At 40.3% G+C, this 18,252-nt stretch overlaps 1 protein-coding gene across 2 annotated transcripts; it reads right to left on the bottom strand.

Annotated features, from left to right (window-relative positions):
- Nucleotides 1-1,065: 1,065 nt before the first annotated feature.
- Nucleotides 1,066-16,665, bottom strand: LIN7C (lin-7 homolog C, crumbs cell polarity complex component). 2 transcript variants are annotated; one of them, XM_054068593.1, is made up of 6 exons: nt 16,556-16,665; nt 10,254-10,372; nt 8,622-8,693; nt 8,071-8,280; nt 6,377-6,418; nt 5,426-5,552 (listed from the first exon to the last, which is right to left on the bottom strand). In XM_054068593.1, exons 1-5 carry the CDS (start codon nt 16,653-16,655, stop codon nt 6,392-6,394), a joined length of 528 nt encoding a protein of 175 aa, XP_053924568.1. In that variant the 5' UTR covers nt 16,656-16,665; the 3' UTR covers nt 5,426-5,552; nt 6,377-6,391. The 2 variants fall into 2 exon arrangements, with proteins under 2 accessions (XP_009554058.2, XP_053924568.1); XM_009555763.2 differs by lacking the exon at nt 6,377-6,418 and having other exon boundaries at nt 1,066-5,552.
- Between the last annotated feature and the right edge of the window lie 1,587 nt (nt 16,666-18,252).

Here is an 18,252-nt window from a genome sequence, read left to right as displayed (position 1 = left end):
AGTTACTTAAAAAAAAAAAAAAAAAAAAAAAGACAACAAACCCAAACAGAAACTCCAACAAAATCCCAGCAAACAAAGGTGAGGGATGCAGAGTTTTCCTTCTCATGATTTTGCCACTCTAGACCCAAGATGGGTCTCCAAAACCACAAGAAATCACAGCACATCAAAACTTCATATTCAATGTCAATTTTAAAAGGTTTCTCTGGAACTTTTATTGCAGTTTCCTTGGTTTATAGTGTTTTTTTTTGCAATTAGAACTAGCTGCCAATTTGACCCTGAGGCACATGCTGAATTTCAGATGTCTTGTTGAATGTGTTGCCTTCAACTCAGACCCTCCAGGCCAAGGGCAATTTCCCTATAAAAGCAAGCACTGCAACTCAGGCTTTTCTCAAAACCCAGCTTCTCATCAGGATTTTATGAGACAAAGAATCACAGAAACCCAGACTGCTCCATATCTCGGGCTACCACACAATCCCAGTCAGTTTGTCGACATAACCCTTGTCTCACCCTTTCCATGCATCAACACAATTCCTTTGACCACACACTTTGCTTTAGAGTTCACTTAAGGCAATGGAAACTGAAACAAAGTGACACACAATTCTTTGGTTTCTGCGAGCTTACTGAACCGAAATGGCTCCGTACAAGGTCAAAACCCAGTGAATGCCAGAACACAGCAAGGACTCCTAACTGAGGACAGGAATGGGACAAGAGTGCCATGTTTCATCTGTTTATGCCAATATGTAGGCAGCCTCCGATACACACAAGTTTTGCTTTTCAGAGAATAGTTTGAATTGCATGAAGGTCATCCAGTCCCCCTCCCGCAGTAAACAAGGACATCTTCAACTGGATCGGTTTGCTCAGAGCCTCATCCAACCTTACCTTGAACGTTTCCAGGGATGCGGTGTCTTCCACCTTTCTAGGCGATCTGTTTTCCAAATTGGCATTTCTGGGTTTAAATGAAGATGACAAATTTTTTTTGCATCCACCCTCAGCCTCCAGAAGAAATGATTAGAAGAAAGGAAAACAATTTGGCGGAGAAACACTGAGTCAGTATATTTTATTTAAGAGTAGGTTTGATTCTCTCAATCCATGCATGTCTAAGGTAGGATACTAGCTTGGACAAAATACTTTTCCAGCTTATTTGGATATCTAGTTGGATATTCAACTAGATCACAGTTGAAATCAGGAATGAAGTATGTTCCACCAACTTTTTAAATTGTTTTAAAATCAGTTAAGCCTGTAATTGCAATAAGGTAAATAAACTACTGGGTTTTTACATTATGAAATTAAATTAACTTCCATCAGTCTTTGTTTCACTGTTATAACCCTTACATTGAAATTCAGTTTCAGAGTGTGAACCACATATTTAGAAGAACAGAGATGGCCACTGCGCAAGCCAGATCATGGAAATGATTGGATTTTAAAATAAAATTGAAAATGTGTTTTTATTTCTGGTTCATGTGTTATTAGTCCTTTTGGCATACATTTTGTATTTGTACTGCAGCCTACATACATTCTTAAAACGTCTTTTTACCATCACCATTGAATCACTTTCTCCTACCTTTATCCCAGTTCATAACTCCAGGCACATTTTCCTGAGAAGCTGACAACCTTATGAGGTCTTTAAACAGGGAATTACAGAAATTCAACAACTCATTATTTGAGACACTTGCGTCAAACAATTAAGAGATAATAACTGACTCAGAACATTATGCATGATGTAAGTTTATGCAGACGAGACTAAGGAGGTCTCAAAAATGCAGGAGCTCCAAGGTATTTTAGATGATTTATAGCACTCTAATTATCTTCTCCAACAAATCACAAGACATTGGAGTCACAAAGGGAAGATCCATAAGCAATCAGGAGAACAAACTAATAAGAGATTTAAAGTTTTTCTCTTCAGATGCCCCCACACAGGCAGGGTGTTTATGTTATACCCTAGTGATTATAAACACACAATCACAGCAGTCTGAAAACAGTACTCAAAATGGAAAGTCAGAAGAAAAATGCACAAACACAATGCACATGGAATTTAGCTTTTATTTTTCTGTTGATAAGCCCCAAAGATCCCTCACAGCAGCAATAGATGCAGAAGTTATCTGCAGAAATCATACCTCTTCTTGATCTGTTTGCATACCCAAGTATGCCAAGCGTGTAGGGACTGCATTTTAACAGTACAGGCACTGCTCAGTAGAAACAGATCAAGTTTCTTGGCATATTTCAATCCATCCTTTCCTTAATATTGCAGGGTTTTCAGAGTATTAAAGATGACTGTTAACAAGTTGTTCGTTTATTGGATTGTTTTTATTGTTGCTATTTTAAAACTTTTCATTGACCTCCACGTGCACAATTTATATGTCCAGATCCACCTCCCCACATCGCTGTAGTTGACAAACTGTATCCAAATGCTACAATTCAGAATGAAAATGCTACTCATTTAGCAGCTTCAGCTGCACTAGAGTAACTATTTTCCTCCAGTAACAAAACACACCTCTTTGTTCAGTAAGACAAGGGATATAGGATTTAAAACACATTTCTGTCCTGTATCCATACTGTTCTTTCATATATATATATTTATATATATATCTAAAACAAATCTCTACTATTTTACAATTAAATTAAAACACATCCACAATTGGTCTAACTAGTGATTTTGGTCTCAATACTTTAAACATTAGCTTTTCCATAAAAATATACAATTCAACAACATGGTTGTATTGGTACCGTGAGACCTTTTGAAAGAGGCCTATGGCAGATATCAACCATGCAAATCAGTGCTCAATGTCATCTAACTGATAAATATTTATACTGCCTTTTCAAACTATCAGTATCTTTAAAATCCAAATTTCTCTTTGCAGGCTTATCATGCTTACAAACATGCAGAAAGCAACCACATTTCTCACTTGCCCATAGCAATCACATTTTTTTTCTCTTCCAGTAGATCAACTGACAAAGCACGAATTTCATGCTGTCATTTTTAGAATGCTAACCTTTTCGTTCCTTTCCCATAGTGAATTATTTCACAATGGACTATACTGCTCCATGTGAAAAGACTAGGGATTAGTCACATCATAAGAACTGCACTTTTCAGTCTAAGCTGCTAAGAATCCAATTACTAATCAATGAGGATGCACTCCTAGCTGCCATACAAGTCAACAGGCCCCAGTAGGCAATCAAGTTAATTCTAGACATATACCAAAAGGTGAAGTTTTAAACCCAAACCCAAACCCTAAACTACACAAGTACAGCCTCAAACCTGGTAGATTCCAAGAAGTGGACCTCTGCCCAGAAATCTTCTTCAGAATGGCACACAAAAACTGTGCCACCATCAACCACGCTTGAAACAAGACAATCACTTAGAGTTGGAGATTTCCTTATAACCGGCACAGCACCATTCCACATCAAGTTTTATAGCAGTGGTGATGTTAATAACTTCTGTAGTACAAACAAGAATCTCCAAGTCAGAAGCAGTCAGTAATAAAACCCTGGACAAGCTCACACGTCAGGGTAATCTGGCATATAAGACTCAGAACGTTTTAGTCTTGTAAATGTAATAATCAGTAATACAGGTACTAACTATTCCAAGACCAATACAGCCAGTCTGTAGATAAGACTACAATAGCACATACTAAAAACCACGAGAGAGGTATGACAATTAAGATGAATACCTCTTGCAAACAGCAGAAAATCAGGGAAACATCTGGAATTCTTTTGCACTGCATTAATGCATCTTCCGTTTCTGGATATAAAAAATACATCTAGAGTGTCAATCCAGAACCGCACACACAGTTACAGTTTTCCCCTTACTGTTTTAGAATTAGTACAAAATAATATAAGTCACAGGAATGATTGTTGCAAATTTGTAAAAGTCAGCTATTACAAAATCATTATATGAGAACACCAACTGTAAATTATTTACAGGTGAGGTAATACAATTTCCAGAATAACCAATTACGATTTAGCAGAAGTGTAAAAATAACGTAGTCACCAAAACATTACAAAATCTGGTATCGTTATCAGCTACAGCAGATCATGATTAGGTTTTGTAGTTGATGTACAACATATTCTTAAGAAAAGTGCCAAAATACTGCTACATAAGAATTGTTTTTTCCCCAAAATCATTCAGCAAAATAACCCCTGCAGATTCTATGTTAAGTAATGCCAAAAGAAAACAGGAAAAAAAGGATACCAATTACAGAAATAAGTCTTCTTAAATGCCTTTGAAAAATCTGTAAATTCACTTTCATATTTAAAGGTCCAACATAAAAGAGACTCGCTAAAAAAAATAAATCAATAGAAACATCAGTATATATGCTTTTTTCAGAACATTTTAAAAGTACACATTCCTCAAACTGGGAAACGCATGGAGACTGAAAACATTCTAAAAATGGCTGAACTGCCAAGCGTTGTTGCAATCAGTGGCACAAAGTCCCGCTGGATGTCAGTCACTACTGATGCACCCGAGGGGTCTGTACTGGGGTCCACACTGTTTGAAATTTTCATTAACAACACGGGTGACAGGACAGAGCGCGCTCTCAGCGAGCCATTCAAAGGGACCTTGGCAGGCTGGAGAAGTGGGCAAACAAGGATCTCCGGAAGTTAATTAAAGGAAAGTGCAAAGTCCTAACACTTGGGGAGGAATAAGCCCATGCACCAGCACAGGCTGCGGGGGCTGAGCAGCTGCAAAGCAACTTTGCAGTCTGTTGGTCTACATCAGGAAAAGCGTGGCTGGCAAGGTGAGGGAGGTGATTCTTCCTCTCTGCTCAGCCCCGGTGAGACACAACTCCGGTGCTTGGCTGAGTTTCAGGCTTCCTAGTTCTATACAGACATGGGCATGCAAATGCGAGTCCAATAAAGGGCCACAAGGTGATTAAGCGATAGAGCGTCTGGCAGACAAGGAGAAGCTAAGAGAACTGGGATTGTCTAGCCTGGAGAAGGGTCAGGGATGTTTTACCAGTGTGTGTAAATGCCTGATAGGGAGGAGTAAAAAGGAGAACCAGACTCCTCTCAGTAGCATCCAGTGACTGAACAAGAAGCAACGGGCACAAATGGAAATACAGGAAACTCCATTTAAAATATAAGAATAGACTTCTGTAGTGTGAGGGAGATCAAAACACTAGAACAGATTGCCCAGAGATCTTCTGGAGTCTCCGTCTTTGGAGATGCTCAAAAACCCAGCCTGTCACAGTCCTGAGCAACCTGCTCTAGCCAACCCTCTTCTGAACCAGGGAGGTTAGACAAAGTGATCTCCAGGAGTCCCTCCAACCACAATTATTCTGTGATTCCACGAAAACGACAGTGTCTTTTGTCGCCCAGACGCTGGATCAACTGAGTCAGAAAGCAAACTACATAACGTAAATGGGATGTATTTTCTCTTTAAGTTATTGCATACAATGTTAATTTTGCTGCCTGCGTTTTGCTGATCTCATTTTTTCAAATCTTGACTCCATTTCTTCCAGGACCTTTGGCGTGTATCGCACAACTAATTTAACCTTTCCTTGAGCTGCCTTCAGCAGTTCTACCGCTTTTTCATGGTGTTCACCTTCAACACTCTGCAAAGCATAAACCGATAAATGCAATATTAGTAAAGACATAAAATGAAAAAAAAAATTTTTCATTTTTTTGTACACTTTCTTTATAATCAAATATCGAAGTATTCTAGTTTGAAGACTGCGCAAGTACAACATCACCCAAGTTCAGGATTTATTCTTCTGCAAATCAATAAGAGGTGATGATAAATATACTAATTAGTATTACAAAAGAGTAGCATAATACTTTTGGCTAGCTTTACTTTGAACGATTAAATTCTGTATTTACATACAGTTAAGTGAAATAATGATAAAGTTAGGCAATTATAAATTACACAAAATTCAACAATTTCAGGAGGACACTTATTTAAAATTCAAGACTGTTTCTCTTCTTTTGGCATGCATTTTAAAATTAGTAATCACCCTCAATTTGTCTAATAATTTGCCAGACAATTGTAAGATAGTTGCCTTCCTTGAGAATATCCTGCCTTATGACAAGGCAAAACAGTGTAATACTGGGCACCTGCAATAGAGCAGCTAACATGCCGCGTGTTGCTTATCTTAGTGCTCCACATGTCTCTCAGTAAAAGCAAGGTATTCAAGTTAATTGCCTCTGAGGTGATCGAGAACAGCCTAACTCAGCTCAGCAAGAACAGGCTAAAAATACTTTCCTACAACAACTCTCAGAATTTATTCAGGTTATAGTAGATTCATCTAATTAAAAATACTAATCAACAATTCTGAACAACTGCATCCAAATAAACATTCCTGGACAGCACACATTTTATCAGCAAAACTTATTTCTCCGAAACTTATTAAACACAATGATGGGACTACCCCAAGCCTACCTCCCACTGGTGCTATTAGAAGCTAGAAGGCAGGTGATGTACCTGTTGATTGGAGGGTTTCCCCGTTACTATAAAGTTACTTACAGAAAGAAAGACAACAGTTAAAAAAACCCAAGTTATTTCTCTTCTGTCAGACTTAGACAAGACACACATTTGAATGTTTTCATTTTTGTTATTCAAGTGGATGTGTAGGCTGTTCTGTTTAAAACTGGTAACAAAAGATTTGTTAAGTTCTATGTTTAATTATATTAAAGCACCTAAAATTCTGCAGTATAATCAAAATCTCCCAGCTGGAAAAAAAAACCAAACTTCTTTTAAGGCACATTCACTGCAGTCTTGCCAGTGGGATTTTTTTTTTAAAGTTTTAAGTTAGAAAATACAATTATAAGAAAATGCCTGTCATATGTATGGAGATTACTGGATTCCACCTGTAAACATTAGAAGATTCTTCTGCAGAGCACATTAGCATTCTCAACAGTATTTGATGCACTCACTGTGTTCGTACAATGGCTATATACATTTATATGCGCACACACATGCAGTCATTTTTAGCTGCACCACCTGTCTGATGATCCAGTTCAGTTTGGGGCTGAGTGGTGGGTTTTTTTTCTTTAAGAGGGTCTGTGCGTGAGGAACATCTCACCTGAAGAGGGTTCTACACCTGTCCCTCAATGCTTAAACATAACAGGAAGGCTAGGCCAAGGATAGATGCATCACTACAGCCATGATTTCTCGTATTTCTCCTGAAAAGGGCAGCTGGACTCCCAAGTAATAGTCAAGGGCCAAGTGAGTCAGAGTACAGGTACCCAGTAAGTCCCTATTCTTTTCATGTGTCAAAAAATCCCACTTGGGATAAAAAGCACACGATTTACTTTGATCCTTAGTCTTAAAATAAAATCTGGTTTGCAGATGTAATGACACCATTATTTTTAGGCTAGCATACAGCTTTTCTGTAAATAAAAGCAAGGGTTTGAGAGCTATTTACATGCATTGACTAGCAACTGCCTTAAGTCAAAGCCTGTCTATAGTCTCTTCTTTCCAGTCACCCTGTGTTTTGCTTTTTGTATTGTAACTCTTCAGAAGAGGATTATTAAAAATAAATATCCACAACAGCACTTTAGACATATACTCTAGCATATTTAAAAAATATGCTAGAAAGCCTCTGGTTTTGAAGCTTAGTACACTTAAATGTAAGGAAAAAAAATATCACACAACTGAAGATAACATCACCTCGTAGTTCCATCTTATTGCAGCTTTCTTTACGCAGAAGCATTTTTATTGGGATAATGAGAATCTGGTCAGTGAAACACAACACAGCATAATTTACTACTTACCTCAGAAGGTGCAGAAAACCAAAGTAATTAAAATCTGCATCATGGAACTTGGATGAAAGAGGAAGCCGTAATGGCAGTTACTATTTCACAAAACAATACTTGGACTAAATTGACACAACTCCTCAGAATCTGAAATACTGACATAAATAACAGTTCCCAGTTGAGATAGATAAGCAAAGCATAATCCTAGAACTCTCAGTGCACACAACTCTACAGAAACTTAAGCAAGTTGTTCTTGCAAGGACAAATTTTGACAAGATTGAAAGATGACATCGAGCTTGTGTCATGAATATTCTCTGTACGCCCCCAAGTGGAAACAAGTAGTTACTGCTGCACAAGAAAAGGAAAAGTAATTCCTACCACTCCGTTTACAGAAAGTAGCTGGTCTCCACGTTTCAGGCCTCCATGTCTATCAGCAATACCACCAGGGATAATTCGAGAGATATAGATTGGAGAATTTTGTTCTTTGCCTCCCATGATGTTGAATCCAAGGCCTTCTTCGGTTTTGGGTAGTTCAACCACTCTGGGATGGGAATGACCTTCACTAGCAGCGAACGCAGCTACAGTGGCCTGTAAGAACCAAGATTTTCCTATTTATAAGAAATTAAATATAGACCCCTTAGCTAGACACAGCGAGCAGTCTGAAAAAGTAATTTTATCTCAAAGTACTTAAATATTAAGACAAATGAGATAAATTCCTTAGATACCACCACTAGCATGAAATATTTAGAGCTCGAAGAATAAAATTAAAACGGAAGAAACTTAAAAATAACAAGTCTTTTGTTACACCCATTAAGCTTATCAATTTTATCAGACATCTAGATAATACCCTTCTGAATTTTAAATAATCTTCTCCTGCTTCTAAAGTAACAAAATACTGTATTTTACACAAGTTACAGTCCAGCTTTTACCTTTGCTGTTGCATTAGCTCTAACTTCTGGGCTACTGCTGATATCCACAGTTTCATATACGTGTTCATACACCTTTAAAGACAAAACAGTTTAAGTATAGCGAAAACAGGTATTTTTCTGCTTGGATAATATAAAAAGTACCAGATACAACGCAAAAATGTGTAAATTAAAAACCACACACCTCTAACAAGAACTTAATCTCTGATTCAACAGAAGGTGATGTCAAGTGACAATCTACCATACTATCTTGGCATTTTTATTGCTCAACAACTCTCTTGGCATCTTTATTGTTCAGTCAATCCATGCAAGCTAGGTCTCAATCCAAATCTTTCCTCTTTCCACAGCATTCAAACATCACCATGAATTTAGAAATGCTTATGGCTTATCTAACACACCTGACTGGAGACATGGATGACTATCTTCCCCTGTTCGATTCAAGACCATAGTATCATAGTATAGTCAGGGTTGGAAGGGACCTTAAAGATCATCCAGTTCCAACCTCCCTGCCATGGGCAGGGACATCCTACTAGATCAGGCTGCCCCAAGACCCCATCCAATCCAGCCTTGAACACCTCCAGGGATGGGGCAGCCACCACTTCCCTGGGCAACCTGTGCCAATGTCTCACCACTCTCATGGTGAAGAAATTCTTCCTAACGTCTAACATAAATCTGCCCCTCTCAGTTTATATCTGTTCCCCCCGGTCCTACCCCCACAAGCCTTTATGAACAGCCCCTCTCCAGCTTTCCTGTAGGCCCCCTTCAGGTACTGGAAGGTCGCTATAAGATCTCCTCTGAACCTTCTCGTCTCCAGGCTGAACAGGCCAAACTCTCTCAGCCTGTCCTCATAGGGAACAGGACGAAACTCTCCAATAAGGATGCTACAAAATCACTTACAGATAACTCTCAAAAGCTTTCCTGACAATCCATCCCCTCCCTACAAAACTCTAAATTTTCCTTGAACTGTTGCAGCTAATTGAATATCTTAAAAAAAAGACAGTACTGAAAACACAGAGGCAATAAGAATACTAATGATATGGGAGGTGTTCACACTGAGGACTAATCCACCATCCTCACATCTACCTGCCAGTCAATTGGACTTGCTAAGCAAGAAGCACTTTGTTCTCCATAGGATGGAAACCTTAACATAAGATCCATGTCTGCAAAGAGATCTTTGAAATTATTCCAGGTGTTATCATCGGTAGTAGCACCAACACCAATAGCAAGGCATATTCAATCACTTAAAAATCTCCAGAAGTATCTGGAATGAAGGCTACACCTCAAAGTGGCGTGCAGGGTGATGTGGATTTGGCTTAAAAGAAACAGGCAATCAGTGCTTTGTCCATTCTTATGTTCCGAGGATAACAGCCTGCGAGCTGCCAGTAAGGACAGACTCTCAAAACAACCTTTAAAAGTTATTTGCTCCTGAGCTTTTATTTAATACACCCATGCTATCCCAAATTATTTTGTTTCAAACCTTTAAAAATCAAAATAAGTCTTGTTGCATTAAGCTCTGTAAATCAAATTCAGCTTTTAGAAAGAATAATATCGGATTATTGCACTGAACGCAAAACGGAAAAGCTAAAACATACTGTTTTTTAACTCAAGGCAACTGCTCACGTGAGGTTGACTTACCTCCCTTACAGCATTACAGAATTCACTTTGAAGGACCCTTTGCAATGCCTGCAGCTTCTGTGGTGGCACTTCTCCACTTCTCTGCAATTTTTCCAGCAACTCAATTGCTCTGCAGATGTCTACAGAAAAATAAAGCACTATTAATGAGGAATACCTGAGGACATTCAAGGTTTGAGGGTGTGTTTTTTTTAAAATGAATGGAGTAGTAGTATGTGTGTGTGCGTGCATGCAGGTACACTTGCATGCACCTTAAATATACCAGTTTAATTTCTCCCATAAAACCACGTATCAACAACATGTTACAATAAAACACTGTACTTTCAGAATATTTAGGCCAATCACAGCAATCCAACCCTGTAAAAATACCTGGAGGTATCCCTATTGCAAAGACAATCTGACTCTTCCTTATATGAGACTGAACTATTTCATTGATACATACCATATCAACATTTCATAGGCATAGTTCATAATTTATCTACTGCATGGAGAAGATTTTGTTAAAACCAGTCAGAATATTGTCAAATATGCTGCCTAAGATTGCTTTTGTATTAAAAAAATGAGTTTGACAAGAGTACGCTCAATACTTTCCATACAACAGGGCTGAAAACTATGTCCTATTTCCCGCCCCCCTCAAAGTGCTTGGAAATCCAACCAAACTCTCAGTTTAGAGAGAGTCTCTCTGTCACCTGGAATCCTCAACCCCAAACCTCTTTGTTGAGTTCATAGAAATTTGTTCCTAAGAATTTGTTGTCCATATTCTCATAAACGCACAGGCTGCTTTGTGAAACTGAACTCGCTGTGAAAGATTTGATTCCAGTCCAGTATGACTCAAGATGGGCACATAACACTATGTGACACGCTCCTGGCAGCTCTACAGGAGCAGAACACATTCACATCCCTCACTTGTACTTCCAAAGTGTTACATTAGTGATGATTCTCAATCACGCAAGTTCTTCACAGAAGTGGAACAGTCTCTCAGAAGAGCAGACAGAAAGGATTACTTTCATTATCACAAAGACAAAGCAGCAGTGATTAATCTACTACATAAAAACGCTGCACAGATTATTTTAGAAAAGGATGAAGTCTGAGACACTGCTATTTCCCAAATGCATTACTTCCTTTTTTTCTGTAATTAACCTTTAGGCAATCATTTTCTTGTGAATGTGTCTCTACTCAATGGCATCGCGTCAGCATAGAGGACATACAATAGCCACAAACTCCTGCTAAAGGCCAACTGTAAGAAGATAGAATATACATAACAGGACGACAAGACAGCAGGGCCTATGTTCAGAAATTAAAGTGAAGCACACCGGCAAGAGACAGCCAACAGCGATGCTCTGTCTGCTTCTGTGAATCATCAGACACATCCTACCAACTATACACTGAGATCAGGTAGTGCAGCCGCAACAACCTCACAGACTGGTTATCCACAGACTGGAAACAAATCTTTCATGGAAGAACACGCAAGTATTACCGCTGTAGCTACGAGATACAAATTATTTCAGATGAGAGTTAAGGTTTCTATCTGCTGTGAGAACCTGGCACTTTTTAGCAGACATTTCCAAGCTTTATAAACATTGGTTATCTAAGGCAAAGAAATATCAAAATTTTAGCTACTACTAATCCCAAGGTTACAGAGGACTCTTTCATACAAGCACGCATATTTCTGATTTGTACAATTACAAAACGAAAAAAAAAGCTTCTAAAGCTTTTAATTTCCTAACACACATTTTCTATTTTATTTAACTTACAGAACAGTGAAATCAAAGAGATTATAAATGTGACTGCTTATTGATATTTCAATCCTTTTACGATGCAAAATCACCAACAACCTTAGTAACCCCTGTGTGGTGACATGCAATAGCTCTGTATCCTGTATAGCTCTAGGAATCCAGGCTATTTGAACATAAGCAGTGGAGGTAGTTAATCAGGAGCATCTATGAGGATGCTACATTTTCCCCTCTTTCTGTGTTTTGTTCACACATGTGCTTGGAGTGTTACAGCATTTTGATGGCATTTTCCCCCCACATTCTTTTAGTTGAAATGCATCTTTTTCAGAACTTCAGTCTCCAAATTATCTTCATTTCATGAAGCCTTGCACTGAACCACTTGAAGTAGTATGATCAACAAACGGCAACAGCAGCACTTCCAATCCTGTAACACTCCATATATTCATGAAAAGTCTAGTAAGTATGTAAATTACAATACAGCTATCATTTAAATAATTGCAGATGTTTGCAGACAAATGAGTATTTCATGCACATGAAGAGTAAAATTCTGGGCAGCTGCTTCCAAGCCTGTGGTCAAGAAACCACCTTAAGCTGTAAGGTGCATGCACTTGTTATCTAACAGTCTGATTAGGATGCTGCAAGGAATTTTAAAAGGTGACAGCAATTTACTGATCCAAAGAGTAGCTGCAGGAATCAAGACTCCAGAACTCCATTTGTTAAGCTATCCTGTTTCTCTGACCTCCATGTTTCATCAATAAATTATATTTCCTACCATGATCTCCTATCAGATGAAAAGTTTAGCTACATACCATTTTATATCCTAAGGTAAAATTGGCTCGTTTGGGTACCAGCTGTCTTTCATAAAGTATAGACTAAGAGCATGGAATCAGCTTGTCAAAAAGTGACTGGGATATGCTGAACAGAATTCCTTTTAGATTAAGCTAAAGCAGAAGATACAGTTTAATAAAAAAGGTTTTTCAGGTCAAAGGACGAAGATGGTGCTGTGAAGTAAAAACTCAAAGCCAACAAGCACAGCATGAAACTTGAGTCCTTAGCACTCTACAGATCTTCCTATTGGCTGCAACTCTTGCTCAGTTAAATGCAGGCAATGGATCCTATTAGCAGGACACTTCTTCCCCCAATAGTTGTTTTGTTTTACGCTGTTTACAGGAAGTGATAACAACAGTCTGAAAGTGAAAGGAGTATAACTTTCTCCTACTGAACAGCACCATGCAGCTATTAGTTAAAAGGCCAAGACTCAATCTCTCCCAGCAATACTGCTCCAGAAAGGAACTACTTTGGTGAGGAACAAGTGGCAAAACACACCTTCTCTAATTTTCAAGAAAAGGCTATTGACTGCCCTGCTGATGTAGCCTGCTTCCTCCTGAACTACTGCTTGGGACATGATCAGCAGAAAGCTGCCTTCTTCACAATATTAACGCTACAGTTTAGCCAGCTGTTCAGCACCAGAGACTGAAACGAACAGCACAGAACTGTTTCAGTGACAGATTTGAACAAGGATTGACGCAGAAATAACTGCAGAGATAGATGATTAAAAAAAACCCCATAAAACTCACTGTAAAACGGAATCCACGCATGGCTAAAAATGGATTTTCTTTCAACCTTTCCATCTTTTTTTTTATCAGTTGCTGGTTTGTCACAAATAATTTTTGTGATCTCAGGATACTAGATTCAAGTTCTGAAAAAACAAACATTTAAACTAAAAGAATGTGAAAAAAAATGCCATCAAGATGCCACCATTCCAAGAATAAGTGGGAACAAAACACAGAAAGAGGAAAAACGCAACATACTCATAAATACTCCTGATTAACTACCTCCCTACTTATGTTTAAATAGTCTGGATTCCTAAAGTTTAGGCAGAGCTATCACAGATCACCACCAAAATATCAGAGTAACTTTGAAATGTTAAAGGTTGTTTCCACTCTGCCGTTCAGTGAATCCGGGTGGTGGTGTTTGCATGCAGCTCGGAGGGGAGAATTTCCAGTTGCCCTGGTGGTAAGCATACGGTAAACATGAATCACCTCATTTTCTACACTAATCTCTCTTTTCTTATGCTATATGCCAACATCATCAGTGATATTCACTTTTGAGCTGCAGCTGATTCATTATCAGGTTATCTGCAGTCAAGCCCATACAATTAACAGAGGTTATTTATCTCTGTAAAAAAAGCTCTTGCTCTTGTAGGCCCATTATACTGTGCTCCCTTTTTCTTCTTTTCTGAAAAAGACCAATATGCCAGAAGACTAAATAGCTCCTTTGTTCCACTGATGCCTAAGTAACTCTGCAGATTTGTTTGTTTTCATGGCTAGAGCATAGTGGCAGGGTAATGAGGCGGAGGAGGATGCTGCCTGAGGTTTAACTCCGCAGACCTACCCAGAGAAACTAATCCACTGCCAAAGCAGCTGCCCTAATTAACAAGCTTTGGAGTACAGAGGGTAGATGAACTGCAGAGTGGGAAGCAAAGTCCTTACATAAGTCACTATTTACAGCCCTTCTCTCACACATTACAAGTGCTTCACTTGTAGAATGGGAAGGAGAGTTAGGTAAACAGAAAACTGAACTCTGAGGTAGACCACACATGACAGTACCAAACACAATAAAACGGGCACATCCAGTGTACTATTCATAAGCAGAAAGGCATCTAGCACTGTGAGAAAGGCAGTGGAAAACAGTCAGTTCATCCAGTCCCCTACACGCCACTTAATTGTTTTCTGTTTCCAAGAATGGGATTTCTCATTTTGAGTACTTTTTCCCACTTAAATTCTATTTTCCATCACATTGTTCCTAAATACGCACTAATAAACCAATTGTATATACTGTTATACAAGCACGTGTTCACTGAGCTACTGTGGACCTTGCACAGTTCTGAAGAACCACCCTGAAGGAATTTGATTTCTTACAATTCCTGGAAAAGACACAAAAATACTAAAGAAAAAGTACCCAACTAGGTGCTGTATTTTATCGGTTTCCCTACTAATTCTAGTTACACACTGCACAGTATTAACAACACAAATTAAGGCTACAGAGTGGAAAACTGGGATGAAAACATAAATGTGTGGTGATAATAGAGTTGAGCAGAACCATGAACAAAGGCCATCTGCATGTGTAAGTTGCCTGCTATAAAAACAAATTATTATTGCCAAGGTACAGCCTAATGGATTGAACTTCAAGTTAAGAATTCAGCTATGCTCAAGAAAAATTTTCCCAGGATGGAAACAGGAATGAGGAGTTAGCACGCTGAATGAAGAGCTGGCAGAAGCCTTGGCAGAAGCTTTGGCGGAAGGGAAGGTGCAGCAGCCACCTCTACAGAAGCTCTGGGACCCGCATACCCATGGAAACCCAGCCACAAACTAAAGAGCCACAAACATTGATACCGAAAACACTAGCAAATAAACTAAGACTTGTTTTGAAGTTTTAGAAAGTAAGCACCCTTTATCAGGCCTGGGCAACACAAGAGAGTGATCTCCATAAACTGCGAGACAAGAGCTGGAGACAGAATATATTTCCCACTTATATGTTAAAATTTTGCCACAAATCTTAGGCATATTCTATTAGTTTCCAAGGACTAATTTAAATGTTATTATAAACTTCACAACAGTCAAACCTCTTGCTGATTTGGAGCTTTGGAGTCAGCTCTGTCTGACCTTGCATTTGAGATAGGGAAAGCTGACAAACAAGTGATTGTAGAAGACGCATCTGATCAGCAGAGATCATACTTCACACAAGATTTTATAGAATCATAGAATGGTTTGGGTTGAAAGGGACCTTAATGATCATCCTGTTCCGCCCACTCTCCTGCCATGAGCAGGGACACCTCCGACGAGATCAGGCTGCTCAAAACCCCATTCAACCTGGCCTTGAACACCTTCAGGGATGGGGCATCCACAACTTCCCTAGGCAACCTGTGCCAGTGTCTCACCAACCTCATGGGAAAATCTTTTTCCTAATGTCTAATCTAAATCATTCCCTTTCCAATGTAAAGCCATTCATTCTTCCCTTGTCCTATCACTACACGCCCTTGTAAAAAGTCCCTCCCCAGCTTTCCTGTAGGACCCCTACAGGCACTAGAAGGCTGCTCTAAGGTGTCCCCAAAGCGTTCTATTCTCCAGGCTAAACAACCCAAACTCTCTCAGCCTGTCCTCATACCGGAGGCGCTCCAATCTTTGGATCATCTTCGCAGCCCTCCTCTGGACCCGTCCCAACAGTCACCACCTCAAGAAAACTAACAGTGTCTGGGAAAAAAAGCATTTGAAAAAAAAAATACAACTACCTAGATGAAACTTAACACTAGTTTAGCTTAAATGAAAATACTCCACATTTTGTAATGGCAATTACTTATTTTAACATCGTGGGGGCTGCGTGAAGAAAAGCCGTGAGGGCGGGTCCCACCAGCAGAACCGGGGAGGGGGGCAGAAACGGAGGGGGCACAGGCGGGCAAAGCAATTGGTGCCTATGGGGAGAGGAGCCGCTCGCTGCCGGCGCCATCGCTACCCGCTCAGCGCCGCTTCCCGAGGCCTCCGGGGATGGGGAAGGGGCCGCAGCAGCGCTCACCTCGCTCCAGCCGCACCGGCTCACCCAGCGCCGCCATCTTCTCCTCGCTGCGCCCCGCGCCGGAAGTGACGCAGAGCTGCCGGAAGTAGGAAGGGCACATGATAGGGCTGCTTGAGGGTATAGCGTGGTTTGGGTTGGAAGGGGGGGGGTGAAAGCACATCCGGTTCCGCCCCACTGGCTCAGGCTGCCCAAGGCCCCATCCAGCCTGCCCTTGAACACCTCCAGGGGTGGGGCAGCCACAGCGTCCCTGGGCAACCTGTGCCAGTGTCTCACCACTCTCATGAAGAAATTTTTCCTTATATCAAGCCTAAATCTGCCCCTGTCCAGTTTATACCCGTTCCCCCTCGTCCTATCCCCACAAGCCTTTAGGAATAGCCCCTCTCCAGCTTTCCTGTAGCCCCTTCAGGTACTGGAAGGTGCCTACAACATCTTTCTTGAGCCTTCTCCAGGCTGAACAAGCCCAGCTCTCTCAGCCTGTCCTCGCATGGTAGTGCTCCAGCCCTTCGATCATCTTTGTAGAGCAGAATCACTAAGTTGGAAAAGACCTCTCAGGTAATCAAGTCCAACCATTCCTATCTGCCACTAAACCGCATCCCTTGAGTACTGAACACAAGACGTTACCATCCCCAAAGAGTATCTGGAAAAACACTGACAAAAAACCATGCAAAGAGGGGGCATCCACAGCTTCTCTGAGCAACCTGTGCCACTGCCTCACCACCCTCACCTTCCTAATGTTTAATTTAAATCTTCTTGATACCAAAAATGTTGGCAAATAAAACTCTCTAAGACTTGTTTTGGAGTTGTAGAATGCAAGTAGCCCTTATCAGGCCTGGGCAACATGCAGGAATGATCTCCATCAATCATATGAAATGAGACAAAAAATGGTTACAGAATATATTTCCCACTTACATGCATATGTATAAATCTTGCCAGAAACTCGCTAAGTCTGTGAAAGACAACAAAAAGTCTTTCTACAAGTACATTAACAGGAAAAGGAGGACGAGGGAGAATATCCAGTCTCTAGTGGATGCAGAAGGAATAACAGTGACAGGGGATAAGGACAAGGCTGAGGTACTTAATGCCTTCTTCGCCTCAGTCTTTAATAGCAAAGAAAGTTGTTCCTTCTGTTTACAAATCCAAGAGTTAGAGGGGCAGATTGAGGCTCCCGTGATCCAAGAGGAGGCGGTTAGAGACTTGCTTGCCCAGCTAGACGTCCACAAGTCTATGGGGCCGGATGGGATCCACCCAAGAGTATTGAAGGAACTGGCGGATGTCCTTTCCAAACCCCTATCCATCATCTTCCAGAGGTCCTGGCTGACTGGGGAAGTTCCACTAGACTGGAGGCTGGCTGATGTTGTGCCCATATACAAGAAGGGTTGCAGAGAGGATCCGGGGAACTACAGGCCTGTCAGTCTCACCTCAGTGCCAGGGAAAGTCATGGAACAGGTAATCTTGAGTGCTATCATAAAGCACACGCAAGAGAACCGGGTGATCAGGCCCAGTCAACATGGGTTTACAAAAGGCAGATCTTGCCAAACTAACCTGATCACCTTCTATGACAAAATCACTCAACTACTGGATGGGGGAAAGGCTGTGGATGTAGTCTTCTTGGACTTCAGTAAAGCCTTTGACACAGTTTCTCACAGCATTCTGCTGCAGAAACTGTCAGCCTCTGGCCTGGACAGGCGCACACTCTC

The sequence above is a fragment of the Cuculus canorus genome, chromosome 5 (genome assembly GCF_017976375.1).
Source record: "Cuculus canorus isolate bCucCan1 chromosome 5, bCucCan1.pri, whole genome shotgun sequence".
NCBI lineage: Eukaryota > Metazoa > Chordata > Aves > Cuculiformes > Cuculidae > Cuculus > Cuculus canorus.
Note: the sequence above shows the minus strand (reverse complement) of the source record. Positions and strands in the feature narration are given on the sequence as shown.